The sequence below is a fragment of the Aulonocara sp. 'chitande type north' Nkhata Bay genome, linkage group LG12 (genome assembly GCF_057382095.1).
Source record: "Aulonocara sp. 'chitande type north' Nkhata Bay isolate Kocher_YH1m ecotype deep benthic linkage group LG12, A_spYH_male_GT1.1, whole genome shotgun sequence".
In the NCBI taxonomy this organism is placed as follows: domain Eukaryota; kingdom Metazoa; phylum Chordata; class Actinopteri; order Cichliformes; family Cichlidae; genus Aulonocara; species Aulonocara sp. 'chitande type north' Nkhata Bay.
In genome coordinates, this window is record NC_141355.1 from 17,757,373 (window position 1) to 17,785,280 (window position 27,908).

A 27,908-nucleotide genomic window follows, 5' to 3' on the forward strand; every position below is an offset into this window, starting at 1 on the left:
TGTCAGACTCTAAGGGCCGCAGTTAGCTTGTTAAATGTTAACGTTCATGACAGTCCAATTAGCTTGCCCGGAGGGGTTGCCAGGAGAAAGCCTCCTCTCTTTGAAAAGAATATGGCACCATTGTGGTTTGTTCAGTTGCCTCTGAGCAAACCACAAGACTTCTAGAACAATGTCCTTTGGATAAACAAGACCAAATTGGCCATAATGCACAGTGCCATGTTTGAGATACTGTCCATAAATAAATGCCCACAAACCTCAATGAACTGAAGCAATGTTGTAAAGAATAGTAAGCCAAGATTCCTCTGCAAGGATACAAGACTGATAAAGTCATGCAGAAAATGATTACTTCAAGTTTTTGCTGCTAAAGGTAGCTCCACAAACTACTGAATCGTGGTGTGTATTTCTCCACAGTACTGTGAAAGTTTCATTTTTCATGTGACTGTATACTGTACTGTACACAGTTTTTTCAATAATGACGTAAACTCACTTAAAGTCTGAGGTTTGAAAAACTGTGTTCTATGTGGCATTCAAACACCTTAAATACTTTTCTCTTTTTCACAGCTTATGCTCTGCTAGCTGGTAGAAATGGTTCAACGCTGTACTCCTGGAGGCCTGATGTAAAGCTGTTCACCATCATCCTCAGGGCCCCTCCAGCCATTAGCTTCTCCTCTCTCATGGTTCCATACTTCAATATCACAAAGATCCTCTTGGCTTCTTCTGAGGACAATAGCTCCACTGTTTATGAATTCACTTCGGTCTCCAATCACTCTGATTTCATACCCAGGTATTCAGATTGTGTGAAGTTGTACATTTTATTATACAAGGTGAAGACACAGTAGTTTTTCTTCAGAAAAAAAGAAGCATATCATCAAAGAGAGTTCTGAAATGCTTGTTGTGTTTCCTTTACTTTCTCACATTCAGTTTTGGGGAGTTGCACTTTGCGCCAGGTGATAGTGAGCTGGAGATAGCCCTGAACATCATAGATGATGACATCCCTGAGGTGCAGGAGCAGTTCCTGGTCAGGCTGAAGAATCCAAAAGGTGGAGCTGAGATTGGATTTGGTGGTCAGGTGAAAGTAATTGTCCCAACCAACGATGATGCCTACGGAGTCATCGGCTTTGCTCAGGTAGGAGGATAAACCTTTTGATATTAGATGGCTTGTGCATTTGCTTAACATGTCTATCTTGTTATTGTCTCAAATTATTTATTTGCAATATACTGAATACATAAAATGTGTTTTATTGCAATCTAGAAGTATTTGTTATTGCATCTCTACAGAACTCTCTGTCTATGGAGTTGGAGGAGTTGGAGCAAGATAATCAAATTTCTCTAAGTGTGGAGAGAAGAAGAGGGAGTTTTGGCAGACTCACTGTTCACTGGGCTGCCAATGGCAGTTTGGCAGACATTTATCCAACTTCAGGAGTGGTGAGCAACACTTCCTCTGTTATACATAAAACACATGATGTACTGACAACATGTTATGAATTTAATGTCATTTAATGTAAAACGTTATTTTCTATCACAGGTTACTTTTTCAGAGGGTCAAACAGTAGCTATCATATCACTGGCTGTTAGAGCAGATGGTGTCCCAGAGTTACAGGAGTATGTCACAATCACCCTCCGTGATGTCACCACTGTGGGACTTCAAGACCTACGACAGGCTGCAGTCATTGACCAGCGACGGGCTCAAGCTCAACTCACCATCTTACCAAATGGTTCTCCCTATGGAGTGATTGGATGGCATCTCGACTCCCAGTTTACACTAACACAAGAACCACAGAGTAAGAATTTCTGTGAAAATAAATGGATGGGTGGATTATTGAACGAGGCTCAGTCAGTAAATGTGGGTTTTTATTGGATCTCAGTGAAAGAGGTTTGATGTAGTGTAATTAATTTTAGATAAATTATTGTTAACTTATTTAAATACATTCCTCAGTCGCAGCTTCTGTTAATTTAGCTTGCTGTGTTTGAGACTTTCTTGAAAAATCACAGAATATCAAATTTTTACTTTTGTGGTCAGTTTACAGTAATCACACTGAGATTTACCGTAAAAGAGATTTGCTGCGATTTCCAGCCATGCCAGGGAAGCCTGAATCGTAGAGTAAAAGTCTTTGAAATATTCTTAACCTACAGGTCTTCTATACATTTATACAGTATGTAGAATGGATTTGTAATTATTTCTGTTGTGTTTTATTACTGACTTATTTACCACAACGCAATTTCTTTTCAACCTGCAGGGGTTCCAACCAATGTGACTCTCTCCATTGTGAGGGAGCAGGGCTCCTCAGGTGAGGTGGCAATCTATTACACAACCAGGCCAGCTCTATACAACCCCCCCTCCAACCAAGCCACCGCAGGACAAGACTACGTTTCCAAAGATGACACCATCATCATGATAAATGGTGCTACCGTGGCCCTTGTTACTGTTACAATCCTACCGGTAAGGATGTGCTGATGAGCAACACCTGTTTCTTCTCTACTTAGAGAAGAAACAGGATATAGTTTAGCTTCTGTCCACATTTGGTAGCAAATAGGACCAAAATATTGTTATTATACGGAAAAAAAACTGTGAGCATGCTTACTTAAATAGGTGAAAATATTAAATCAGATTCTTTATCTTACTAATTCTGCAATAACAACCATTCACACTCAGGATCAACAGAGAACAGACCTGGTTCTATTTAAACACTAGACTTTAAATTGTTTTGCTTGTTGTGTCCTGTTCAATCAGGGTATAAACAACCAATAATCCTCACTAAACTATTGCTTCTCATAGCCTTCCTTATTTAAATTTGTATTAAATTTGCACAGTTTGAGGTTACTGTTGTTTTCACATCTTAAGGTTTATAAAAATCATTGTGAATTTGAATAACGGTTTTCTATTATTTCGTGTTTTCATGTATGCATTTGTTTTTCTAAGGATGATATCCCAGAGCTGGCAGAGAGTTTCCTGGTAAACATCACTAAGGTGGAGCTCGTTAGTGAGTCAGTTGGAGCAGGGCAGCCCAGTGTGAAGAGACCTGGTATGGAGGTAGCAGAGATCACGATCCCGGAGAATGATGATCCCCGAGGGATTCTCCAGTTCAATGTTTCTGAGGTGAGGTGAGCATAGGACATTACAGAGAGGTGAGCTTGACACTGAATTATTGAGGTTGTTGGGAAACCTCCAATTTGATACATAGAAGGCTTTTTTAAAAAGCTTGTGATAAAGAAATAAGTAAGTAATGCAACTGTGAAACATCAAAAAAATCTAAATTAATAATAAACAGTAACATCCTCAAAGATGTTTATTTCAAAATTTCTTAGTCATTGAAAATTTCTTCTGAATTTCTTGTCTAGGATATAGCTGGAAGTGTCATCCTGGCCTATGAGATACCACCACCAGACAATGTTCTCCTACTATCAGTGTTGCGACTCGCCGGTACAGTTGGAAGACTTCTTGTCTACTGGGAAGCTCAACCAGTCACTGCCGATCTTAATGACTTCAACCCCCTTTCTGGAAACATCACCTTTCAGGATGGGCAAGTGAGTTAATATTGGTCCCGTGTTGAAATTAATTCACAATAAATATCACATGAAGTCACTATATGAAGCTACTCAACTATTTCTAGAGAGAAGCCACAATTGCTATCACCATCATAGACGATGAACAGGTGGAGCCTTTGGAGACCTTCACAGTGAATTTGCTGCGTGTGATTGGTGGTGCTCGACTCGGAAAAGTGACCTCAGCGACTGTAAATATTCCATCAAATGACTCGCCACTCGGACGATTTGGATTTCAGAAACGAGAGGTGAAACTAAAACATCTCTGTTGGCATCAATTTCAAACTTAAAACTGACAGTTATTGTTCTATTCAGTGTAGAGTAAACAACATGAATAATCATCTTTCCTAATCCTCTCCAAGGTTGCCGTCAGTGAACCAGAGTTTGTGGATGATCCATCTGCTGTGGCAACACTAACAGTGCTGCGCAGTATGGCAGGTGTGGGTGCAGTGACACTGGTGTGGCAGCTGGAAGTCCACGCTGCAGGGGACCTCTCACCTTTAAATGGAACTCTCGTCTTCAATGAGGTACAGTAGAAAAAAAGGCGACTTCAAGTATCCACCAGTTTGTAGTCTCAATCTGTAAGTAGTAGTAAGTTTCTTCTTTAATTCTCCTTTACGTTTCAGACTGAATCTATGAAGTCATTTGTGATCAGAGCCCTTGCTGACACTGTAGTGGAAGGAGAAGAGCGTTTCACTGTACAGCTGTTTCCTGCAGATAGTGGTGCTGTCATAGACCCCTTAAATGGTTAGTATGCGAAAATAAAATGTCAAAATGCAGGTGCACATTTTGAATTCAGTAATCATCGATCTAGTCCTCTATAGGTATGGCCACCATCACCATCAGGGGTGACAAAGCTGCCCTGGGGATTATTGGGATAGCAGAGTCCTCTAGGAGCATCCTCATTGGAGAACCTCAGGGGAATTACAATGGGAGTGCCAGAGTCAGGTGAGATAATTGTCCTGATTCAACCTGTGAAGACAAACAAGAGCTCTCAATTGGAAAACTTGTCATGCAATGTGTTTCCTTCTTCCAGCCTTGTGCGAGGGCCAGGTGTGTTTGGAGAAGTACAGGTGTACTGGAATATCACTCCAGCTGCAGTTTCTGAGTTTGAAGCAATCTTTGGCACTGTGACTATGAGAGATGGACAGTCTACTGCTACCATTACTATTAAGGTATTGAGCAGTGTTCATTGTAAAATTGTGGCATTGTCTTTATCTGTTTATTTGAGGACAAAAAGCAGAATAATAACGTAATGACAAGGGATTTCCATAAAATTATCACAGTCACATCTTTTCTGATGTTAGGTCTTGGATGATGAACTTCCTGAGACGCGCCGTGAGTATCAGATTACACTGACCTCTGCTACTGCAGGACTGGACATAAGTCCCACGGCCGGGCATGCCAGAATTATTATGGCAGCAAGCGACAACCCATATGGCCTTTTCTCTTTCACCCAGAACCAGATCAATACAACTGAGAAGGAAGGAATGGTAAAGTCATAAAAAAATACCCTGGTACATGATATATCATCTGGTGTAGTTTCATAACCCACAGCAATATAATTTAATTTCTTTTCTTCAGGTTAATGTGAGTATCATTCGCTCCTTTGGCAATGAGGGAAGTGTGTTGGTGACCTATGAGTCATCAAGTAGCACAGCACTCAGTGGACTGGACTTTGCTCCAGCTTCAGGGCAGCTGCTACTCACCCCTGGCCAGAAGTTGCAACAAGTGGCCTTGCATATCCTGGATGACAGTCTTCCAGAGGGGCCTGAGGTGTTTTTTGTTAACATCACTGCAGTGGCACTAGACAATATCAGGTAAGAAAGGTTAAGAAGGTGCATTAGATTTATAATCTTGTTGAGACGGTGCTGTTATTCCATAGATATTGCTGATTGCAAGGATGCAAATAGAAAAAAATCCATGCATACCAGTGACCTAAAATATCTGCTGATATGAAAGAGTTCATAGGCAACTAGTTGTTCTGTGTCTCCCTCTTGTGGCCAGAGATGTTGACTACACTGTGAGAGAGTCAGGTCTACAACTGGACCAGCCTCCAGCCGTAGGCAGCATCTCTTCTCTGGCTGTCATCATACTACAGAATGATAATGTTGAAGGTATCCTGGAGTTCAGGCAGGACTATGTTAACATTACAGGTAACAAAAGCAAGCAGTTTTTTGTCTTGTAAAATGCTGAAGTTGCACAGTTTGCTACAAACTGTTTGACTTAATTATAAGTTTATTTCTGCATAAATAATTCTTTTTTATCATGCCTTTCTTGCTTCCAGTTGAAGAGGATGTTGGCACCCTGTTGATCCCAGTGGTGAGAAGACTGGGCACATACGGGCGAGTCTCTGCTCAGTTTTTTTCTAGAAGCTTGACCGCAGCACCTGATGTTGACTATATCCTGTATAATGGCTCAGTGACATTTGTGCATGGACAGAATACCAGCTACATTAATGTCACTATCATAGATGATCTGGACAGGTGAGAAGAATAACTAAAAAAATATCTACAAGTCTACCTTAAAGTATACAGTATATTTATTCCACACACAGATACACACCTAGATGAAAACACACAGTTAACAAAAAAGACATTATTTCATTCTACAACTACTGTAAATCTCCTTCCCCAGTGAATATGCAGAGGTATTTGAGGTTGTGCTGGTTGGAGCTACAGAGGGTGCCGTTCTAGGCTCCCAAAATATTGTGAGGGTAACCATCGGTAAGAGCGACTCTCCAAGTGGGGTTGTCAGTTTCCTCAATGAAAGCCTAATCACCGTGGCCAATCCCAACTCCACTCTGAAACTCAGTCTGGTTTTGGAGAGATCAGGCGGCCTTGTGGGCAATGCAACGGTATGAGGAACAATGCTATAAAAATAAATCGCATCATTGCAGCTTACTGCTAGAGCACGTTGGTTTCCATGGTGACATCATACAGTTCAAACTAGCCCTCTCTTTTCACAGGTTGCTTGGATAATCCTTGGCCCTAACAGTAGAGAGGCTCTTCCCCTCATCAATACTGACATTAGAGGACCTGTGAACGGGTCCCTGTTCTTCAAGGATGGAGAGAAAAGCACGCACACCATAGAGCTGCGGATTCTCCCTCATGGGGAAGTAGAGGTGGAAGAGACATTTGTTATAGAGCTCAATATTCTGTCTGGAGAGATGGATGTTGATCCTCAGGCTAGTTCCATAACACTGAAGGTATTTCACCATGTAATGACTGCAAACTTGATTTCGCCATCATTAATCAGTTCGCTCATATTGTTGTGCACAGTTTCTCTTTCAGAGCACTTTTTTCGCTGAAGGCAAGTTGTACTGGAATTAAGCTCGGCACCGCAATCATTCCTTTTCTCCAAATGTTTTTTGTCTGTCAGATAGAGAAATTTGGTGATCCCAATGGTATCGTCCAGTTTACTGAGGATGCGCTTCGAGAGCGTGTCTACAATGAATCCACAGAAGCAGAGGGCCCATTGAACATTTCCTATCTGATTATGCGCAGAGAGGGTGTCATGGGTAACATCACGGTATGGTCATATCTTAAATATACATTTACTGTTTACTAATAATATCCTGCTTAAACGAAAAATATAATACTTTTACTTTTGTAAACACAACCATATCGTATCCTCAGGTGCACTGGCGAATACAGAGTGACTCAGATATTGCAGGTGACTTTCTAGCCTTAACTGGCTCAGTGATGATTCGGGAAGGCCAAAGAGAAGCAGAAATCATCCTTAAGCTGATGCCTGATACAGTGCCAGAGCTAGAGGAGCTCTACATTCTTCAGCTCATATTTGTGGAGGGTGGGGGTACTCTGGATGCCAACCCGAATCTGATCAGAGCTCGCATCAGGTTTGTTATTTGATCAGTTAGAAATGGTAGTAGAAAAATCAAAGACTGAATGACCTTAAAATTACTATTCCTCTCTCTCCCACAGGGTGCCTGCTAACGATGAGCCTCATGGGGTTTTTTCTTTGAACTCCAAGCAGCAGTTTATAGTAGTCACAGGCTCGGGGTCAGAGGTCAGCAGAGCTATGGTTATAAATGTGACACGGCTTGCTGGGCTATTTGGCAATGCTAGTGTAGGCTACAGGATCACAGGTGGGATAGATGAAATGATGGACATAACAGAGATACTGGGTGGAAAAGCTGAAGGACGACTGCTCTTAAAAGAGGGACAGAGCTTCAGTGCTATTTCTCTACCCATCAGCAGCCAGGTGAGAAAAAGCACGTTTAGTAACTCGTGTATTGAGAATTACCCGTACACAAAGTGAACACACCTTCTACAATAGAATAGTTTATAATATCTTGAATCCCTTGTTTATTTCACCTGTTTCTTCCCACCGTAGGCATTTTTGTCAGTGGGTGCAAGCATCACCGCAGAGCTCACTGATGTTAGACTTGTCAGTGTCGTCCTTGGCTCTTTGCCACGCCTTCTTCACGAGGCCAGAGTTGCTACAGTGATTGTACCTGAAGAAGCTGCTAACTCAGAGGTGAATTGTAATTTTTTTTCTATATTTAAATGGCTTACCTGTTAGACAGAAACTGTTGCCAGTTATCAGAGAAAGACACTCCTGGAGATATGCTCACTGTGTGCGTTTGCAGGTATTTCTTTCCATTATAAATATGGAATTATGTGTCAGTTTTTCTGAGTCAGGGTAGAGTAATTTACACAGATATTGACAAAAATTGATTAATAAATATCATTTTACTAGTCATTTGATGACAAACCTTGATATTTAGCACTGTATTCATCTGACTCCTCTCCACATAGGTTTTCAGATCATTTAAAATTTGAAGAAAAACTTTCAAAGTGAGGCATTGATGAGTCATTGATTATTTTGTGTACATTTATCTGTTTTTAATACAAGTATCTGAACCTGGTGTCGTTAGATATTAAATTTACATGACATCTTACACATAACCATTAAATATAACCCTTCTACTTTACAGGGAGTGCAGAATTATTAGGCAAGTCGTATTTCTGAGGAATAATTTTATTATTGAACAACAACCATGTTCTCAATGAACCCAAAAAACTCATTAATATCAAAGCTGAATGTTTTTGGAAGTATTTTTTAGTTTGTTTTTAGTTTTAGCTACTCAATGGGGTTCAGATCAGGTGAACAAGGAGGCCATGTCATTAGTTTTTCTTCTTTTATACCCTTTCTTGCCAGCCACGCTGTGGAGTACTTGGACGCGTGTGATGGAGCATTGTCCTGCATGAAAATCATGTTTTTCTTGAAGGATGCAGACTTCTTCCTGTACCACTGCTTGAAGAAGGTGTCTTCCAGAAACTGGCAGTAGGACTGGGAGTTGAGCTTGACTCCATCCTCAACCCGAAAAGGCCCCACAAGCTCATCTTTGATGATACCAGCCCAAACCAGTACTCCACCTCCACCTGGCTGGCGTCTGAGTCGGACTGGAGCTCTCTGCCCTTTACCAATCCAGCCACGGGCCCATCCATCTGGCCCATCAAGACTCACTCTCATTTCATCAGTCCATAAAACCTTAGAAAAACCAGTCTTGAGATATTTCTTGGCCCAGTCTTGACGTTTCAGCTTGTGTGTCTTGTTCAGTGGTGGTCGTCTTTCAGCCTTTCTTACCTTGGCCATGTCTCTGAGTATTGCACACCTTGTGCTTTTGGGCACTCCAGTGATGTTGCAGCTCTGAAATATGGCCAAACTGGTGGCAAGTGGCATCTTGGCAGCTGCACGCTTGACTTTTCTCAGTTCATGGGCAGTTATTTTGCGCCTTGGTTTTTCCACACGCTTCTTGTGACCCTGTTGACTATTTTGAATGAAACGCTTGATTGTTCGATGATCACGCTTCAGAAGCTTTGCAATTTTGAGACTGCTGCATCCCTCTGCAAGATATCTCACTATTTTTGACTTTTCTGAGTCATTAGACCACACCCCTTCTCATTACAGAGATGCACATCACCTAATATGCTTAATTGGGGGTAGGCTTTTGAGCCTATACAGCTTGGAGTACGACAACATGCATGAAGAGGATGATGTGGACAAAATACTCAATTGCCTAATAATTCTGCACTCCCTGTATGTGAGGGCACCAAAGTAACACCATTATTAACTGTCCTCTATCATTTATGTTCTGTAGGTTGGCTTTGCTTCACTGGCTCTGCAGGTTTCAAGCGTGGAAACAGGGATTTGTGTGGCAAATGTGACACGAAAAGGGCTGTTTGGAGACATCAGGGTGCAATGGAAGGCTGGGTATCCTTTAGGAGAGACTCTGCCTGGCTTTAAAGCCGGAGCAATCATCCCAAACTCAGGTAAAACAGTGAGAAAAAGACAAGGATTGAGCTCTGAAAGACTTAAGTTGTGTAGTATTTTTTTCACTAAAATTTTCAAGGTGTAGTGTTTCTGCGCACTAAACGCTGCACGTCCTCTTCTAACAGTTGATAGTGAGCTCCTTCTTTATATTTAGGTTCACTAACCCTGGCCCATGGAGAAAAGAGTAAAGCCATATCGCTAACAGCAGTTGCCGATTCATTGGATCCAGCTTCTTATGCTATACACCTCACCGCTGCTGCCTCCAGCTCTGCTGGAGCTGATGCTGTCAAGTTCAGGTAGTTGGTACACTGAATATTGGACTGCTACTTACTCTTTGAATTTCACATGTGACCTCACTCTAATTCCTCTCCCTGCACAGGTCAGGTTTTACAGTGGCAGAGGTGGAGCCACTGGGGATCTACCAGTTTTCCTCTGATTCCCGCCAGATTGTTATTGCAGAAGACATCCAGACTATTACACTTTATATTCAGAAACTTTACGGTTCTCGTAGCAATACCACCTACCTGTCATTTAGAACAACAGCAGGGAGCGCAACAGCAGGAGAGGACTTTTTGGCTGTACCAGATGGCCGTTTGGTCTTCAACTCACCTTACCAAACCAACGCTTCATTAAGCCTTTCAGTGCTTGATGACTCCCTTTCCGAACCTGATGAGTACTTCCATGTAAACCTGACAGATGTTCAAGTTCTTAATCAGGACTTAGCGTGGGCACATACCTCTCCTCGCCTTAACCCTCAGCACAGTGCCGCCACCGTCACCATCCTGGCTAGTGATGCAACTGGTGGAATACTGAGTATTGGACCTGATCTGATCCAGGTACAAGAGGACATGGATGAGGAAACCCAGCAGGCGCGCAGCGTGGTTCTGAGGGTGCGCAGGTCTGCTGGTTTTGATGGGGCTGTGCGGGTTCGAGTCCAAGCCTATGGAGGTGTGTGTGCTGCATGTCTTTTACATCGATATTGTGGGACAGTGTATTGTGTTATTTAGTGTAATGTGTAAAAATTTTCTCTAACTTTTGTTGGGGTTTTTTTCTTTTAGATGGAAGTACAACTCAGCTACCCATCAATCTAAAACCTGTTGGGAACCTTGCAAAGGAAGAGCAGGACTTCCGCTTGGTGTCCCCTATAGTGTCCCTGCAAGCTGGTGAGAATGAGACAGAGGTTATCCTCTTCATCCTGGATGACTCAGAGCCTGAGGGACAGGAAGTATTCTATGTTTACCTCAGTGATCCAGAGGGAGGAGCACAGATCACAAACACTTCTCTCCAGGGATTTGGAGCTTTTGCCAAAATCACTATTCTTGGTAAATGCATGAAAGAGGCTTTATGGTATACGTTCTAATAACTATGTAATGTGTATTCCTCTACAGTGGGGCAAAAAAGTATTTAGTCAGCCACCGATTATGGAAGTTCCCCCACTTAAAATGATGACAGAGGTCAGTAATTTGCACCAGAGGTACACTTCAACTGTGAGAGACAGAATGTGAAAAAAAAATCCATGAATTCACATGGTAGGATTTGTAAAGAATTTATTCGTAAATCAGGGTGGAAAATAAGTATTTGGTCACCTCAAACAAGGAAAATCTCTGGCTCTCACAGACCTGTAACGTCTTCTGTAAGAAGCTTTTCTGTCCCCCACTCGTTACCTGTATGAATGGCACCAGTTTGAACTCATCATCTGTATAAAAGACACCTGTCCACAGCCTCAAACAGTCAGACTCCAAACGCCGCCATGGCCAAGACCAAAGAGCTTTCGAAGGACACCAGGAAAAGTATTGTAGACCTGCACCAGACTGGGAAGAGTGAATCTACAATAGGCAAGCAGCTTGGTGTGAAAAAAATCAACTGTGGGAGCAATCATCAGAAAATGGAAGACATACAAGACCACTGATAATCTCCCTCGATCTGGGGCTCCACGCAAGATCTCATCCCGTGGGGTCAAAATGATCATGAGAACGGTGAGCAAAGATCCCAGAACCACACGGGGGGGACCTGGTGAATGACCTGCAGAGAGCTGGGACCAAAGTAACAAAGGTCACCATCAGTAACACACTACAACGGCAGGGAATCAAATCCCGCAGTGCCAGACGTGTTCCGCTGCTGAAGCCAGTGCATGTCCAGGCCCGTCTGAAGTTTGCCAGAGAGCACATGGATGATACAGCAGAGGATTGGGAGAATGTCATGTGGTCAGATGAAACCAAAGTAGAACTTTTTGGTATAAACTCAACTCGTCGTGTTTGGAGGAAGAAGAATACTGAGTTGCATCCCAAGAACACCATACCTACTGTGAAGCATGGGGGTGGAAACATCATGCTATGGGGCTGTTTTTCTGCCAAGGGGACAGGACGACTGATCAGTGTTAAGGACAGAATGAATGGGGCCATGTATCGTGAGATTTTGAGCCAAAACCTCCTTCCATCAGTGAGAACTTTGAAGATGAAACGAGGCTGGGTCTTCCAACATGACAATGATCCAAAACACACCGCCCGGGCAACAAAGGAGTGGCTCCGTAAGAAGCATTTGAAAGTCCTGGAGTGGCCTAGCCAGTCTCCAGACCTCAACCCCATAGAAAATCTGTGGCGGGAGTTGAAAGTCCGTGTTGCTCGGCGACAGCCCCAAAACATCACTGCTCTCGAGAAGATCTGCATGGAGGAATGGGCCAAAATACCAGCTACTGTGTGTGCAAACCTGGTAAAGACCTATAGTAAACGTTTGACCTCTGTTATTGCCAACAAAGGTTATGTTACAAAGTATTGAGTTGTATTTTTGTTATTGACCAAATACTTATTTTCCACCCTGATTTACGAATAAATTCTTTACAAATCCTACCATGTGGATTCATGGATTTTTTTTTTTCACATTCTGTCTCTCACAGTTGAAGTGTACCTCTGGTGCAAATTACTGACCTCTGTCATCATTTTAAGTGGGGGAACTTGCACAATAATACTAAATACTTTTTTGCCCCACTGTATTTTGATTGTTTTGTTTTCTCTGTTTCTTTCCTTTCACACCAGGGAGTGACTTCCATAACGGCATTGTAGGATTTAGCCTTAATTCTCTGATGGGAAAGGTTTTGGATGAAGATTCAGAGAATAGAACTGCTCTGCTCTCTCTGCAGAGACAGGAAAACAGGTAATGAAACACACCTTCTTTCTCATTTCTGCTTAACAAGTGGCGTTGATAAAAACACATCTCCTTTTAATGGTTCCATTATCAATGTGTTTTTTCCTTATGCCATTTTTCCTTCCGCTCAGAGCTTTTGAGGATCTGCAGGTCTTCTGGAGAGCGACCTTCGACAAGACATCGCTAACACTTGTCAATAATGGAGTCAACCTAACTACACAGCTTGTTCGGACCTCAGGAACAGCGACCTGTAGGAGAGGCGAGATAATTTGCACTCTCACTCTGGAGGTTGTGAATGATGATGTAAGGCAGGCAGTGGATGTAGACACTTGTAGATGTTATAGCACTTTTCCTTTATTTCTAGTCTTGAAATGTGCTAATCTGTTCTACTGTAGGAACCAGAATACCAGGCATGGTTCCTAGTGGAGATTTATCAAGTGGGTGCTGGAGCTACCATTAATGAGACCACCCGTTTTTCCAACATCACCTTAGCAGAGAGCGACAACCCAAATGGCGTTGTGTACTTTGCTGTGGGCCACAGACTCCCCATCGCCACCCTGACAACAACAAGCCTCATCCTCCAAGCTTACAGACAAGCAAGCACAGCTTCTGCCATGTCTGTACAGTATCGGACACTGGTAAGAGACAACGACATGCTTTATGTAGAAATTAAGCACAGGTAGAACTGGGGTACATTGCATAAACAGTTATACTTGAAACAAGCCAAATATTCTTAAATCTGACAAAAGTTTCTTGTTTTGAGAAGAAAAAAATTCTGCCAGTGGGCTGAGCAAAAGTTACTTGACTAGAATTGTTAAAACTAGCAAATGAATCTATGCCTTTTAACTAGACAAAACTGTCTAAAATTTATGCTTAAATGAAGAAAATTTGACTTACTGCAAGGAAAGAGACTGAATTGTTTCTTTCTTGATTGAGTTAAATATAAGAATTAAATCTCAACTCTGACAACAATAATTAGAAAAAAGTGCTGAGAATAAGACACCATCTGTTCAAAAAGCTACAAAAAATATGGGACTTTATCTTAAAGCAAGACACCTTGCTTTTTTTTTTCTTTTTTGCACTTTTATTGACACAGCAACGGGTCAGTAACTCAACTTTAACAGTACTGAGGTCTAATTCCAGGAGACTCATGTCTAACATTACCTACATTTGAGCAGGGTACTGTGTAACATGGCCACTGTAAGAAGTGCATATTCCAGATACTCTTAAGAGGAATAATAACAGTATAAAATACTCATGACTGAATGTATCAAACATACATTTTGCTGCAGCTTGAAGCAATCAGCATTCAAAATCCTAGATTGCATAACTTTTTAGAAGAACAGCTTTAAAGATCACACAAACAAACGTGTCTTACATGAAGATGCAGTGACTGAGCATAACAGAGTGGAAAAGGTTACAGCACCTGGTATTGCATAAACAGATTATTTTGATTTTGTGCAAAAATTATGATTACTTCTCTGTCAGTGCGCCCCAGGGTGGCTGTGGCTACAATGTAGCTTGCCATCACCAGTGTGTGAATGTGTGGATGACTGGATGTGTAAAGCGCTTTGGGGTCCTTAGGGACTAGTAAAGCGCTATATAAATACAGGCCATTTACCATTTACCATTTACTTCACATTTTAATATTTTTAATGATAACATTATTAGGTTTTTAATGTCCCTTACTGCAGAATAAAGGTTTCTTATGAAAGTTTTGTTTTGTTTTGTTTTTATCTTTAGCTCCATTCTAAGAAAATGACCAGTTTCAAGTGTCCTCAGTGTAGGACACATACAGGATGTCATGCTGAAATGTAAAGCACTTACAATAGAAGACAAACAACAAACTATTCCAGCCTAATTGATGACATTTATGGCATTTGCTTTCTGTGCTGACTGATATGCTGCTCAGTGCTTTGCTGCCTGCTTTTAAATCAGATGTCACTCTGAACATAAACACAAGCTACATGTGATGTCTCTGATGTGTATCTGTTTCTACCCGTGCTGATGCTAGCATGACTAAAGCTAGCCAAGCAGCAGTAAATATGTGAAGTAAGGAAGAAGGATATACTCATCAAACAAACAGGATCATAAGAATATAAAACCACGAGCACTACAAATGTAACAGAAATATGTTGACATAAAATGGCATGTTATTTGAAATCTACACGAAACAATGACACAACTACTTTTTTTCAATTTTTTCAATTTATTTATTTTTTACCAATTGTCCAAATTAGTCTGTGATTGGCCTGAGTGTGACAGAAATCATATTTATATACAACTAAATATGACTCAGCAAACATGTTTTAAATGGATGATTCCTCACTTGATGACGGATGATCCATTTCCATATTTGCTGAGTCTTAAATTTGATGTCAGTGAACTTACCAGTGGTTGGTGTTAAAAAAAAAAGCCCCCAAATCCCCTATGAGCAAGCACTTTGCGACAGTGGAGAGGAAAAACTCCCTCTTAATGGGAAGAAACCTCTGACAGAACCGGGCTCAGGAAGGGGTGGCCTTCTGTCTCGACCGAGAGGGGTTCAAATGTTCACTGACAATTTAGTTGTATATAAATATGATTTTTAGGACTTGATGTTGACACCAATTATGTGAAATTGGGGACGCACACAGTTCCGCTTCTTCTTGTTCTTCTTCTTCTTACTTGGCGGAATCTCTGGCAGGCTCTTAACTTCATTCTCGAGTTCAGCCACCTTGACATTGAGCATTTTCTGTTTGTCTTGTAGACTTTGCAAAGATTCCTGTACAGAAAATGCAGCTGACTCTTCTTTTTCGATCTTCTGTTGTTCTGTGGTGTCTTTTTCTTTCTGAGGCTCCTGCAGAGACATTGCAGTGGATGGCAGTGAGTCCTCTTTTTCCATCTTCTCCTGTTCTCCAGTCTCGTTTTCTTTCAGAGGCTCACATTTATGCATTTCATTTGCAGCAGTGGAATTTTGTTCTTTGTGCTGCTGTGGGATTTTAAGTGAGCAATCTTTGGCCTCTTTCAGCTCTCGCTCAGGAGATTCTCTCTTCAAATCATGAAGGGCCTTGTTGGGGCAGAGCTGGGATTTCAGGTCACTGATTTCCAGGTTGAGTGTCTCCTGCTCCTGCCTATGTTTAACGGCCTGCTCTTCAAGCTGATTTTGAGCTGCTAGGAGCTGTTTCTGGAGCATCTCAATCTGCTCTTGCTGAATCCTACATTTGAGCTCAAATTCAGCCTCCTTAGAGGACTTCAGTCCTACAGAGTCAGTGTGTGAAGCCTCTGTGGTTGGAGTGGCAGACTCCACACACTGCTCTGTGGTAGGGTGGCTGATTTGGTCCTTCAGGGTAGCAATCACCTCATCCAATATGACAATAGCTTCATTGTCATTTGTGAGAGTGTCTGTCTCACTGATGTCATTGGGCTTATTACTAGAAGCCTCTTCCAGCTGCTCTATGAGGTCTTTAATTGTTTCCTCATAATTTCGCTTGTTCTCGTGAATTTCTTCACGAAGTTTGTTCACCGCAAGCTGGTGATAAGAGGCCCTCTTGTTTGCACCTACCATTTTACCGTAAAGGTTGTTCTGATGGTATTGGGAGGCTTCCAGTTGGTGTCTGAGAGCAGCAATCTCGTGCCAGGGATTAAACGGGGGTCTAAATGTGGGATTGGGTTGATATTGCCAAGTCCCTCCGTTAGGCACAGGGTTTGGTCTGCTGTGGTTCTTCCCATTTCCCTCTCTCTCCATGTCCTCCTTTGCATTTGAAATGGGGAGGGATTCAGCCTTTTCTTTTTCAGGAGTGGCTTCAGTGTTTTTTTGCACTTCTTCATTTTTCGGGTTTGCTCCATAACCCGTGGTGTTTTGAGCTTCAAGAAGAGCCCGGGCATATGTCCGAGTAATTGGTCTTCTTGGTTCTTCAGCCACTCTTTTCTGTTTTTGCTTTTGTTGTTTCTTTGGTTTCACAACCGTTTCCTTTGGTGGTTGTGCCACAGGAGACTTTTCAGTATTTGGTTGTGCGGCTTTTTTTGCTTCTGCCATTGTAGATGCGTCAGCGTTTGCGTCTGTGTTTCTCTGCGTCTGCCTTGTCTTTGTTTTAACAACCAGGTTGTTTTGTGTTTCTGCCATCCGAGATCCACTGAAGTTGGTTGAATGTCTCCCCTATTTATAGGTTTTTCAGTAGAATGTGCACTGTGACATCACAGGCTGTTCCTGTGATGCGCTGTTCCTTTGAAGTGCCATGATTAGAACAATTCAAAATAAAATGCCCACAAACCTAATGTAAAGGAAAGGCTTTTATTTTGTAGCACATACTGAATTAACACTATAAAAGCTACTCTACAGGAATTGCAGTAAAAAATAAAACTAAAGAAAAATATGTTTTTTAAATGGTTGTTAAAAAAACTAACCAAAGTAGAAGACAACTGTTTAGTGGAAAGTATTCGACATTCTAGAGATTCTCAGGCATAATAACTTCTTTCATAATTTAAACAAGGACAGGTAGAAAACGTTCATATTTAGTGAAAGATATTTATTAACATTATCCAATGAGAGTTACTGAATGTCTGTAGGCAGTGAGATCTTGGTGGTTGCCGAGGCAACAGAATGTCATCTATGTTTTGTTTTAAATTCAGTTTCAATGCTGAATCTAAGAAACAACAGACTGCAGAGGGAGACTTTAATAGAGGTTTACTAACTCTTACTATCATATACATTGTGGAAAAATCTGTCTTTATTTAGCATAATATATTTGTTATAAGCACTAAATATGTTTGATGATTAACTGACGATGAACACTAACGTACCAAGCTGAAAATTCTGCTCACCAGTCAGCAGCTTATATTCACAAAAAACGGATAAATCTGCGATCCATGCAACTCTAACCAGCCAACAAAAACATGTGTTCATAATACAAAACAAGTTTACTTTGTGAAATGTTAAAAGGTACAAAAAATAAAACAATATGTTTTCAAGACTTTTTCACAAGTTCCTATATCTCACTGAAATATCTGTAGCTGATTTCTCGTATTTTAAGTGTGATGAGAAATTTTGAGTAGAAACAAGACAAATATACTTGATAAGACTTTGAGTTTTTGCAGTGTATATGCAGCTGATTGGTTTGGTCTTTAACCAACATGGAATCATTTATGTTGGGCAGCTGTGGCTATGCGTACTAATCAGTGCTTCAGTCCCCAATGCTATCAGTCCACACGTCAAAGGGCAAGATACTGAACCTTCGATTGTCCCCAATGCATTTGGGTGTGAATGAAATGTATGACTATGACTTCTAGTTCAAAAAGGGCTATTTATGTATTTAAGTCCAGTTGTTGCTCATTCACTGTTACCTTGAACGTGTCATGCTATCACCACTCTGTGTAACAGATATTTCCTATATAAGCAAATATGTTTTACACTATTTACCTACTGAAATGAAATCGTAACTCCAGAAAAATGTTTAACTGTTTATTTCTGGAATAATAATAATGCATTTCTTGCATTTCTCATGGCTTCTAATGGGGGCCTTTCTTAAAATTACTGGTCCCAGTAACAAAGACGCTTGTCGACTCAGAAATCGAGGGAAAACCAACAACACACCCGGCAGAACATTATGTTATTTACACGGGTGCACATAAGTGGTCCGCAGGTGCGCATTCGCTGTCAAAATAAAAGACGCGCACCAGATAAGAAGTTGCAACACGCGTTTGCGTCCATATAAAAGGCACTGTTTTTGTCCGCTAGAGTGGGATTTTCACGGCACATTGTGCACCACATCTCTGTGCGTTCATCATTTGTTTGAAGCCAGCTCACCTCCTGCGACCACTTTTCCGAGAACACGCGCTTCTTTTGTGGTTCGGACTCCTTCTGACATTTCTTTGGAGGTGGAGGAACACCAAAGTAATTGCTTATTAAAGGAGCTTGCTTCTTCGACATCTTTAAGCGTTCTAAACAAATGTCTGTCCTCCTCCAGAAAATCTTATGTACGCAAACACGCGTTGCAACTTCTTATCTTGTGCGCGTTTTTTATTTTGACAGTGAATGCGCACCTGCGGACCACTTATGTGCACCCCTGGTTATTTAGCTTGTCATATTGCAGCCACAGAAATTCTTTTGTCCATGAAACCATAAAGCTGCACTTTCCTTTTGTTCTTTTCCGTTTTGTGGTAAGCTTTTCTTTGGCTGTCACTTCTTCACCCTGACCTGTCTTATTTGGCTGAACTAAAATATATATCCTGCTGCTTTTACACACGCACTCACGTTGTCAGCGATTCTCTGCGCGATCAACCTCTCACATGTTTAAGCTTGCTGTGGGAGATTTCACTTGTCATGTTTGCATAGTAAGCTAACGATTGATAAGACGATGTCAGAGGAATTGGTGCGCAAATTATCGTCACTCACCAATCAGTACTGTCGCTCTCTATGCGCAGTTCGCGCGATTGCAAAGTGAAGCAAAAAACAAGCGCAAATTCAAACGCGATTTCAATATGTGACATATTGACAGTGGCTCACCGATGCCAATGACATAATTACCCAACTACATTGCCGAAAGAATGCAAAAGCATTGACATATATTTTTCCTACCTATGATAGCCCGACGGGCAGGGCTGAGATAGATTTTGGTAGCCCGACTGGAAAAATCGCTAGCCCTGGGACGTCGGGCTAGCGATTTTGCGAGCCCTGCTCTAGAAACAACAAGTAGGCCTGCAGAGCGAGAGCGAAGTGCTCTAATAGGGTGATATGGTACTACAAGGTCATTAAGATAAGATGGGGCCTGATTATTTAAGACCTTGTATGTGAGGAGCAGGATTTTGAATTCAATTCTGGATTTAACAGGAAGCCAATGAAGGGAAGCCAAAACAGGAGAAATCTGCTCTCTCTTTCTAGTCCCTGTCAGTACTCTTGCTGCAGCATTTTGGATTAGCTGAAGGCTTTTCAGCGAGTTTTTTGGACATCCTGATAATAATGAATTACAGTAGTCCAGCCTGGAAGTAATAAATGCATGAACTAGTTTTTCAGCATCACTCTGAGACAGATATTTCTAATTTTAGAGATGTTGCACAAATGGAAGAACGCAGTCTTACATATTTGTTTAATATGTGCGTTGAAGGACATATCCTGGTCGAAAATGACTCCAAGGTTCCTCACAGCGTTACTGGAGGCCAAGGTAACGCCATCCAGAGTAAGAATCTGGTTAGATACCATATTTCTAAGATTTTCAGGGCCGAGTACAATAACCTCAGTTTTATCTGAATTAAGAAGCAGAAAGTTAGCGGCCATCCAGGTCTTTATGTCTTTAAGACATTCCTGCAGTTTAACTAATTGGTGTGTGTTATCTGGCTTCATGGACAGATAGAGCACCCGCCCCTTTCCTGATGAGTGCCCAAAGTGCCCTTTTGTTGAGGCAACTTTTAAAAAAATTTTATTTATTTTTTTATGTGTGCGTGCGTGCGGAGTCCTGTCTGTGCCCCTCAACAATAATATTTAACTATTAATCACAGTTTTGCTAAATAAAAGGATCTGGCTTGCATCAGTCACATGATCACTATTAACCAATGATCGCCCTCGACGGCAGAACGCGCTGGTTACGAGCCGGTGTTGTGCCAAAAAGTGATTGCCTGCCAAAAAGTGATTTCCAATGTTTCCGTGTATTTTTTATGTGTAATATCTTTACGTATGTTGGTAAATAGACTTCGGTGAACAGCGTTTACAAAGGGGTTATATATAGAATTAAAAGATTATCTGTTTTTTCAAGTATCTTTATAACTCTGTGTTATTGTACTCACATTATAACCAATCCGGTCCTTTTCCCCCACTTACAATATTTTTACTGAACTATTGTAATATTTGCTGCCATTTCTGCTGTCTTACTCTTACAAAAGACATTTTTAATGTTAATGAGATTTTTTTTTAACTGCATAAATAAAGGTTCTATAAAAGTCACTGCCAAAAACTGATTGCGGCTTCTACCTTGTTACACGAATGTTGTTTGTGGCTCAATATGACTTTGTGTCATCCATGAGGGATGCATTTGACATATGTTTCACATATTATAGGCCATCAAGTTACTTATAGCAGTTTAAATACGAGCAATCAGTTTTTGGCAAATACCGGAAATCAGTTTTTGGCAGACAATCACTTTTTGGCACAACACCGGGAACGAGCTCACAAAGAGCACGCGCATTTTTTGCGGTCCGGAGCTGTAGGAGAAACACAAGTTAACTCAGAGACACAGACTGATGCGACACAACCAGTAAGTAGGTGTACAGCGTACACTGTAGTGTGTAGCACACAGGAGTATTAGCTTATTACGTACACGTTGGTAAGTTGTCTTGTTGCAACTGACGAACTGAAACAAACGAGCGTGCTGTGTGTGCAACAGCGCGACAAACATTACCTGTCCTTTTATTAACTGCACAAGTAGTGCTGGTCATAGCTGCTGGCTACCTGTGTAAGGCTGTCATGGATCTGTAGCTCTGTCACCGTTTTAGGGAACATATTTAGTTTTAAAGCATTTAGAACATATTTAGTTTTAAAGCATTTAGAACATATTTAGTTTTAAAGTAAGTTTCTGGGCATTTCCTGCCTTTCTGGAGGGATTATATTTCACTAAAAAACGATCTAATATGCATGTCCACATAATAATTATTATAATTATAATATATTAAAAAACACAAGCTGTATTTTAAAAAACATACATTAAGAAGCAGATTATATTAGATTTATATTTTAAATAAGACAAAAGTTGGATTTTACAGCAGTAAAATGATTGTATCTCTACAGTTTAAACATGTAATAAGCTTTGCCCTGCACAGAGTGGATAGTGAAACAAATGGAATCATCATAAATACATTATTTCATATTTATTACTTCCCCCTCCTCATTGCTTTATTATTGTAGCTCTAGTAATGAATAATAATGTAAGGATTCTGGATCAGCACCATGATGCCCATAGTATATACAGTATTCTGAAGAAGGTCTAAAATGTCACTGTGTGTGCATGTGTGTGTTTTATTTAGCTGGATTTAAAAAAATATTACTCATGATATAACATTGTGCAGACATGGCTGGTAAGGACATGAGGAGGAAACAGTAGGCGCTGTATGAGGCTACTAAAGGCAGTGCTATAACATTTTTCTGTCATCATTTTATTATAGATTAAGTGCAAGAGTTGTTAGGTGTGGATAATTAGATTATAGTTTATTGCAATAGCAAGTTGTGCCTTGTTCTCAGATGGACAGCAAGTGGAGAGTGATATATGAAATGATGGGAAGGAAGGAAGAAGAGAAGCAAAGAGTGATTCACAGGCAGAGCCGAGTTTATGTCACAGTTTTTTGTTGCCTTATGGTTCCAAGCGCTGTCACCAATCTTTGCATTTTGTTATTATCTCATGACACTTGTTTAATCAGCTACCATCTCTCCTGTGGACTTTTTAATGTCTACAGTCTCAGATCAACACAGCCCCGCCCTTCCCATATTAGATTCTTGATGAATGTGTGTTGTTGTTATTCAGCCTGGTTCAATGTGCCCCTTTTTAACTTTGAGCACCCGCCCCTTTAAACCTCTCTGCACGTCCCTGACCCCACGTATACTACACGACGCACGATGAAGGCCAAAATCGGGCCGATCGCCAAAACGGTCGCACAACTCAAAAATCGGCTCAAAATGGGCCAAAAATCGCACAGTGTAAGCCCAGCATTACACTCACACAGACACACACACCACCACCATCAACTTTGCTAAATTGCTAATGAAAAACATTGATCGGGCAGCTGTGACTGAGCAGCAATGTAAATCCAACTATTTTCACGGTTGTGTGCCTCCATCGCTTGTGTCCAGATCACACGCTGCACAGCCGTGCTGCTCCATCTTTTACACCAACGTTTACGTGTTTGCGCGCGAGCAGTGTGAGCGGCTGTGGTGAGACCCTCACGAGCGATTGATGATCGGGAGTTGGTCGTGAGGTGTTAATCACTTCTCGTTACCCCACGTATACTACACGATGCACGATGAAGGCCAAAATCGGTCCGATCACTCAAAAATCGGCTCAAAATGGGCCTAAAACCGCACAGTGTAAGCCCAGCATTAGAGCAGCAATGTTTGTTCAGAGAAAGGGAAAAATGGGAAAAGGAAAACACCTGGCTGGAAAAAGTTAATATGGGCATGTGCAGTGAATATCAGTGCTATGTGGCCAGAAGTGTGATAATATAATTTATTTTGTGTAATAAACAACTGTAAGGATAGATGATTACAACAAATAGATGACTAATACATAAAAGTAATACATAGATGAATAATGATGATGAGTTAAGATGCGTAATCATGGGAACAAGCGGGTTTACAAACAGGAGCAGCTGATTAGCATTAAGCCAATTGTACTAAATGCACTAAATGTGCACTGTTACAAGAATGTTTTTCTTTCTATTGTTTTCTATTATTTTAAGTTAAGCAGGACAGAGTTCTTTTAAAGAAAGATTTACTTATATTCTCAAAACTTAAGCATGACAGGCTTCTGTTTAAGAAGGAGACCTGTTTTATTGTGTTAATGTTGTCATTTTGAGCTAAAAATAAATGGCTAAATGATCATTTGTTTCACATGTGTTCATATCACAAAGAATACACATCTACTTAAATCAAATTCAAGTCAAATGGTTAAAAAAATAATTTCACACACAAAAAAAGAGCTAGAAAATTCACCACACTGGGAAGGGTGAAGACAACTGGGTCGCTTGGCCCTGGCCACGAGGTGTCCCTTATTTATTTTTCAGGGAGTTGGCAACCCTAGCTGTACGTTTGAATTTTTTCAGAAATCTCTCAGTCAGAACATGCAATATCATGCTTAAGTAACTAGCGAAACTAGCGAGCTAACTTCCGCTAGCTTCCCGCTAACTTCTAACTCCGTTAAATGTAATAAATTTTGTTTTCATGGATGCTTGGAAGTTACACCTGGTAAAGCAGCAATGCTGATCGTTTTATTAAATATGAAAGAATTTAGACAGTTTTTAACTCTCGGTGATGCTGCAGTGTTCGTTTGACCTGACGCATACGGAGTTTAGAACCCAGATTACTCCCAGATTTAAGAGCATCTTAGTCCGACAAATACGACAATAACGACGGCCGCTTGCATGTTCTGCAAAAAAATGTGCTTTGTCGTGTATCTGACGGACAAACACCAAACCAGTTCCACATCACTGAAGTTGCACCATTTTTACAAACCAATTCTGGTTCATCTGTTTCACTCAACAATCGGCCATGTGCGTAGGCCTGGGCGATATATCGAGTTTTTAAAAAATATCGATATATTTTTATACGAGATATAAGATGTGACAATATCCTTTATATCGATATAGTCTATGTTACGTTATAATTATACTTGTGGAGCCGCAAGTTTGCCTCTCTTTCGTCCACTTTTGTCTTTACGCAACGTTACTCGGCCTCGCCCCTCCTTCAATAAACACAGCTCCCCCTCCTCCCCCATCGCTTCACCTGCAGGAAGCGACAAGATGGACACGGCAAATCTCCGTTAACGAGTTACTGCACATCGCCCCGTGCGTGGGGCTGGACGCCGTCAACGTGTTAGCTAGCTAACCACGCTAACGAGCTAACCACGCTAACGCCTAAAATCCTTGCATTTTCTCAAAAGTTGACAGCGCGCCTTATGTATGAATTCTGGTTGTGCTTGATGGCCACTAACCGATTTTATGTGGTACACAGCGCTCAGCAATCTGTCAAAAATGTTTTAGTACGACTTTGGTAAGCTACGGTGCTGCACCGCTTGATGGATTGTCAGAGCATTACGGCTACCGAGGAGCTTCGCGGAGTGATACGTACTGTGCTTCGAAGTAATATTACCCTACTGTGTATAAGGACCATAAATGGCACCTGTTAAGAGACGTGGTTACGAAGAGGATTTCAAACTCAAGACTGTCAGTCACACAGTAGAAGTTGGGAACAGAGCAGCTGTGAAATCTGTCTTTGTTACTCAGCGTCTTTTAGTTTACATTTTGACTGCACAATTGTGAGCTTTTTGTTATGCACAAAAACAACATTGTTTTCTTTTATTTATGGAGCATTATTATTTAATAAATGCTCATAATTTATTTTTGAGTAAATCTTATGTACATCTATGCTCTTTGTTAATAAAAGTGCCTGTGTGACATCTGGGACACAGCTTTGACTAAGAACTCTCTTTTTGTTCTTACTTCATGGCTTTAAAAAAAAAAATCGAGATATATATCTTATATCGCCGTCCAGGTAAAAAATATCGAGATATGAATTTTGGGTCATATCGCCCAGCCCTACATGTGCGTATGAAAACAAAGGCACTGCGCATGCGCGTTTTACTCATATTCTATCGCGATATTTAATTTTCCTATCGTTGCCTAACATTATACCGGTATTACCGTGAACGGTATAATATTGCCCAGCCCTACTGCCTAGGACACATACAGGATGTCATGCTGAAATGTAAAGCACTTACAATAGAAGACAAACAACAAACTATTCCAGCCTAATTGATGACATTTATGGCATTTGCTTTCTGTGCTGACTGATATGCTGCTCAGTGCTTTGCTGCCTGCTTTTAAATCAGATGTCACTCTGAACATAAACACAAGCTACATGTGATGTCTCTGATGTGTATCTGTTTCTACCCGTGCTGATGCTAGCATGACTAAAGCTAGCCAAGCAGCAGTAAATATGTGAAGTAAGGAAGAAGGATATACTCATCAAACAAACAGGATCATAAGAATATAAAACCACGAGCACTACAAATGTAACAAATACGTTGACATAAAATGGCATGTTATTTGAAATCTACACGAAACAATGACACAACTACTTTTTTTCAATTTTTTCAATTTATTTATTTTTTACCAATTGTCCAAATTAGTCTGTGATTGGCCTGAGTGTGACAGAAATCATATTTATATACAACTAAATATGACTCAGCAAACATGTTTTAAATGGATGATTCCTCACTTGATGACGGATGATCCATTTCCATATTTGCTGAGTCTTAAATTTGATGTCAGTGAACTTACCAGTGGTTGGTGTAAAAAAAAAAAAAAAAAAAAGCCCCCAAATCCCCTATGAGCAAGCACTTTGCGACAGTGGAGAGGAAAAACTCCCTCTTAATGGGAAGAAACCTCTGACAGAACCGGGCTCAGGAAGGGGTGGCCTTCTGTCTCGACCGAGAGGGGTTCAAATGTTCACTGACAATTTAGTTGTATATAAATATGATTTTTAGGACTTGATGTTGACACCAATTATGTGAAATTGGGGACGCACACAGTTCCGCTTCTTCTTGTTCTTCTTCTTCTTACTTGGCGGAATCTCTGGCAGGCTCTTAACTTCATTCTCGAGTTCAGCCACCTTGACATTGAGCATTTTCTGTTTGTCTCGTAGACTTTGCAAAGATCCCTGTACAGAAAATGCAGCTGACTCTTCTTTTTCGATCTTCTGTTGTTCTGTGGTGTCTTTTTCTTTCTGAGGCTCCTGCAGAGACATTGCAGTGGATGGCAGTGAGTCCTCTTTTTCCATCTTCTCCTGTTCTCCAGTCTCATTTTCTTTCAGAGGCTCACATTTATGCATTTCATTTGCAGCAGTGGACTTTTGTTCTTTGTGCTGCTGTGGGATTTTAAGTGAGCAATCTTTGGCCTCTTTCAGCTCTCGCTCAGGAGATTCTTTCTTCAAATCATGAAGGGCCTTGTTGGGGCAGAGCTGGGATTTCAGGTCACTGATTTCCAGGTTGAGTGTCTCCTGCTCCTGCCTATGTTTAACAGCCTGCTCTTCAAGCTGATTTTGAGCTGCTAGGAGCTGTTTCTGGAGCATCTCAATCTGCTCCTGCTGAATCCTACATTTGAGCTCAAATTCAGCCTCCTTAGAGGACTTCAGTCCTACAGAGTCAGTGTGTGAAGCCTCTGTGGTTGGAGTGGCAGACTCCACACACTGCTCTGTGGTAGGGTGGCTGATTTGGTCCTGCAGGGTAGCAATCACCTCATCCAATATGACAATAGCTTCATTGTCATTTGTGAGAGTGTCTGTCTCACTGATGTCATTGGGCTTATTACTAGAAGCCTCTTCCAGCTGCTCTATGAGGTCTTTAATTGTTTCCTCATAATTTCGCTTGTTCTCGTGAATTTCTTCACGAAGTTTGTTCACCTCAAGCTGGTGATAAGAGGCCCTCTTGTTTGCACCTACCATTTTACCGTAAAGGTTGTTCTGATGGTATTGGGAGGCTTCCAGTTGGTGTCTGAGAGCAGCAATCTCGTGCCAGGGATTAAACGGGGGTCTAAATGTGGGATTGGGTTGATATTGCCAAGTCCCTCCGTTAGGCACAGGGTTTGGTCTGCTGTGGTTCTTCCCATTTCCCTCTCTCTCCATGTCCTCCTTTGCATTTGAAATGGGGAGGGATTCAGCCTTTTCTTTTTCAGGAGTGGCTTCAGTGTTTTTTTGCACTTCTTCATTTTTCGGGTTTGCTCCATAACCCGTGGTGTTTTGAGCTTCAAGAAGCGCCCGGGCATTTGCCCGAGTAATTGGTCTTCTTGGTTCTTCAGCCACTCTTTTCTGTTTTTGCTTTTGTTGTTTCTTTGGTTTCACAACCGTTTCCTTTGGTGGTTGTGCCACAGGAGACTTTTCAGTATTTGGTTGTGCGGCTTTTTTTGCTTCTGCCATTGTAGATGCGTCAGCGTTTGCGTCTGCGTTTCTCTGCGTCTGCCTTGTCTTTGTTTTAACAACCAGGTTGTTTTGTGTTTCTGCCATCCGAGATCCACTGAAGTTGGTTGAATGTCTCCCCTATTTATAGGTTTTTCAGTAGAATGTGCACTGTGACATCACAGGCTGTTCCTGTGATGCGCTGTTCCTTTGAAGTGCCATGATTAGAACAATTCAAAATAAAATGCCCACAAACCTAATGTAAAGGAAAGGCTTTTATTTTGTAGCACATACTGAATTA

At 41.2% G+C, this 27,908-nt stretch overlaps 3 protein-coding genes across 3 annotated transcripts in view; 1 reads left to right on the forward strand and 2 right to left on the reverse strand.

Moving 5' to 3' along the window:
* adgrv1 (adhesion G protein-coupled receptor V1) overlaps positions 1-27,908 on the forward strand; it is a 127,571-nt gene that overhangs the window by 45,633 nt on the left and 54,030 nt on the right. The window contains exons 55-83 of the mRNA XM_086313987.1: positions 562-784; positions 922-1,126; positions 1,279-1,425; positions 1,526-1,781; positions 2,238-2,440; positions 2,921-3,097; positions 3,340-3,525; positions 3,612-3,791; positions 3,906-4,070; positions 4,170-4,290; positions 4,368-4,491; positions 4,580-4,718; positions 4,851-5,036; positions 5,128-5,363; positions 5,551-5,699; positions 5,831-6,029; positions 6,181-6,400; positions 6,512-6,751; positions 6,925-7,074; positions 7,182-7,402; positions 7,488-7,767; positions 7,900-8,043; positions 9,671-9,842; positions 9,998-10,139; positions 10,223-10,791; positions 10,902-11,165; positions 12,876-12,993; positions 13,116-13,287; positions 13,380-13,622. Coding sequence (XP_086170113.1) covers positions 562-784; positions 922-1,126; positions 1,279-1,425; positions 1,526-1,781; positions 2,238-2,440; positions 2,921-3,097; positions 3,340-3,525; positions 3,612-3,791; positions 3,906-4,070; positions 4,170-4,290; positions 4,368-4,491; positions 4,580-4,718; positions 4,851-5,036; positions 5,128-5,363; positions 5,551-5,699; positions 5,831-6,029; positions 6,181-6,400; positions 6,512-6,751; positions 6,925-7,074; positions 7,182-7,402; positions 7,488-7,767; positions 7,900-8,043; positions 9,671-9,842; positions 9,998-10,139; positions 10,223-10,791; positions 10,902-11,165; positions 12,876-12,993; positions 13,116-13,287; positions 13,380-13,622 — 5,831 coding nt within the window. The remainder of the gene's footprint in view (positions 1-561; positions 785-921; positions 1,127-1,278; positions 1,426-1,525; positions 1,782-2,237; positions 2,441-2,920; positions 3,098-3,339; positions 3,526-3,611; positions 3,792-3,905; positions 4,071-4,169; positions 4,291-4,367; positions 4,492-4,579; positions 4,719-4,850; positions 5,037-5,127; positions 5,364-5,550; positions 5,700-5,830; positions 6,030-6,180; positions 6,401-6,511; positions 6,752-6,924; positions 7,075-7,181; positions 7,403-7,487; positions 7,768-7,899; positions 8,044-9,670; positions 9,843-9,997; positions 10,140-10,222; positions 10,792-10,901; positions 11,166-12,875; positions 12,994-13,115; positions 13,288-13,379; positions 13,623-27,908) is intronic.
* LOC147317225 (uncharacterized) lies at positions 15,230-17,086 on the reverse strand. Its single transcript, XM_086312880.1, has one exon. It carries the CDS (start codon positions 17,084-17,086, stop codon positions 15,569-15,571), a length of 1,518 nt encoding a protein of 505 aa, XP_086169006.1. The 3' UTR covers positions 15,230-15,568.
* LOC147317226 (uncharacterized) lies at positions 25,850-27,736 on the reverse strand. Its single transcript, XM_086312881.1, has one exon. The coding sequence runs from the start codon at positions 27,713-27,715 to the stop codon at positions 26,198-26,200; it is 1,518 nt and encodes a 505-aa protein (XP_086169007.1). The 5' UTR covers positions 27,716-27,736; the 3' UTR covers positions 25,850-26,197.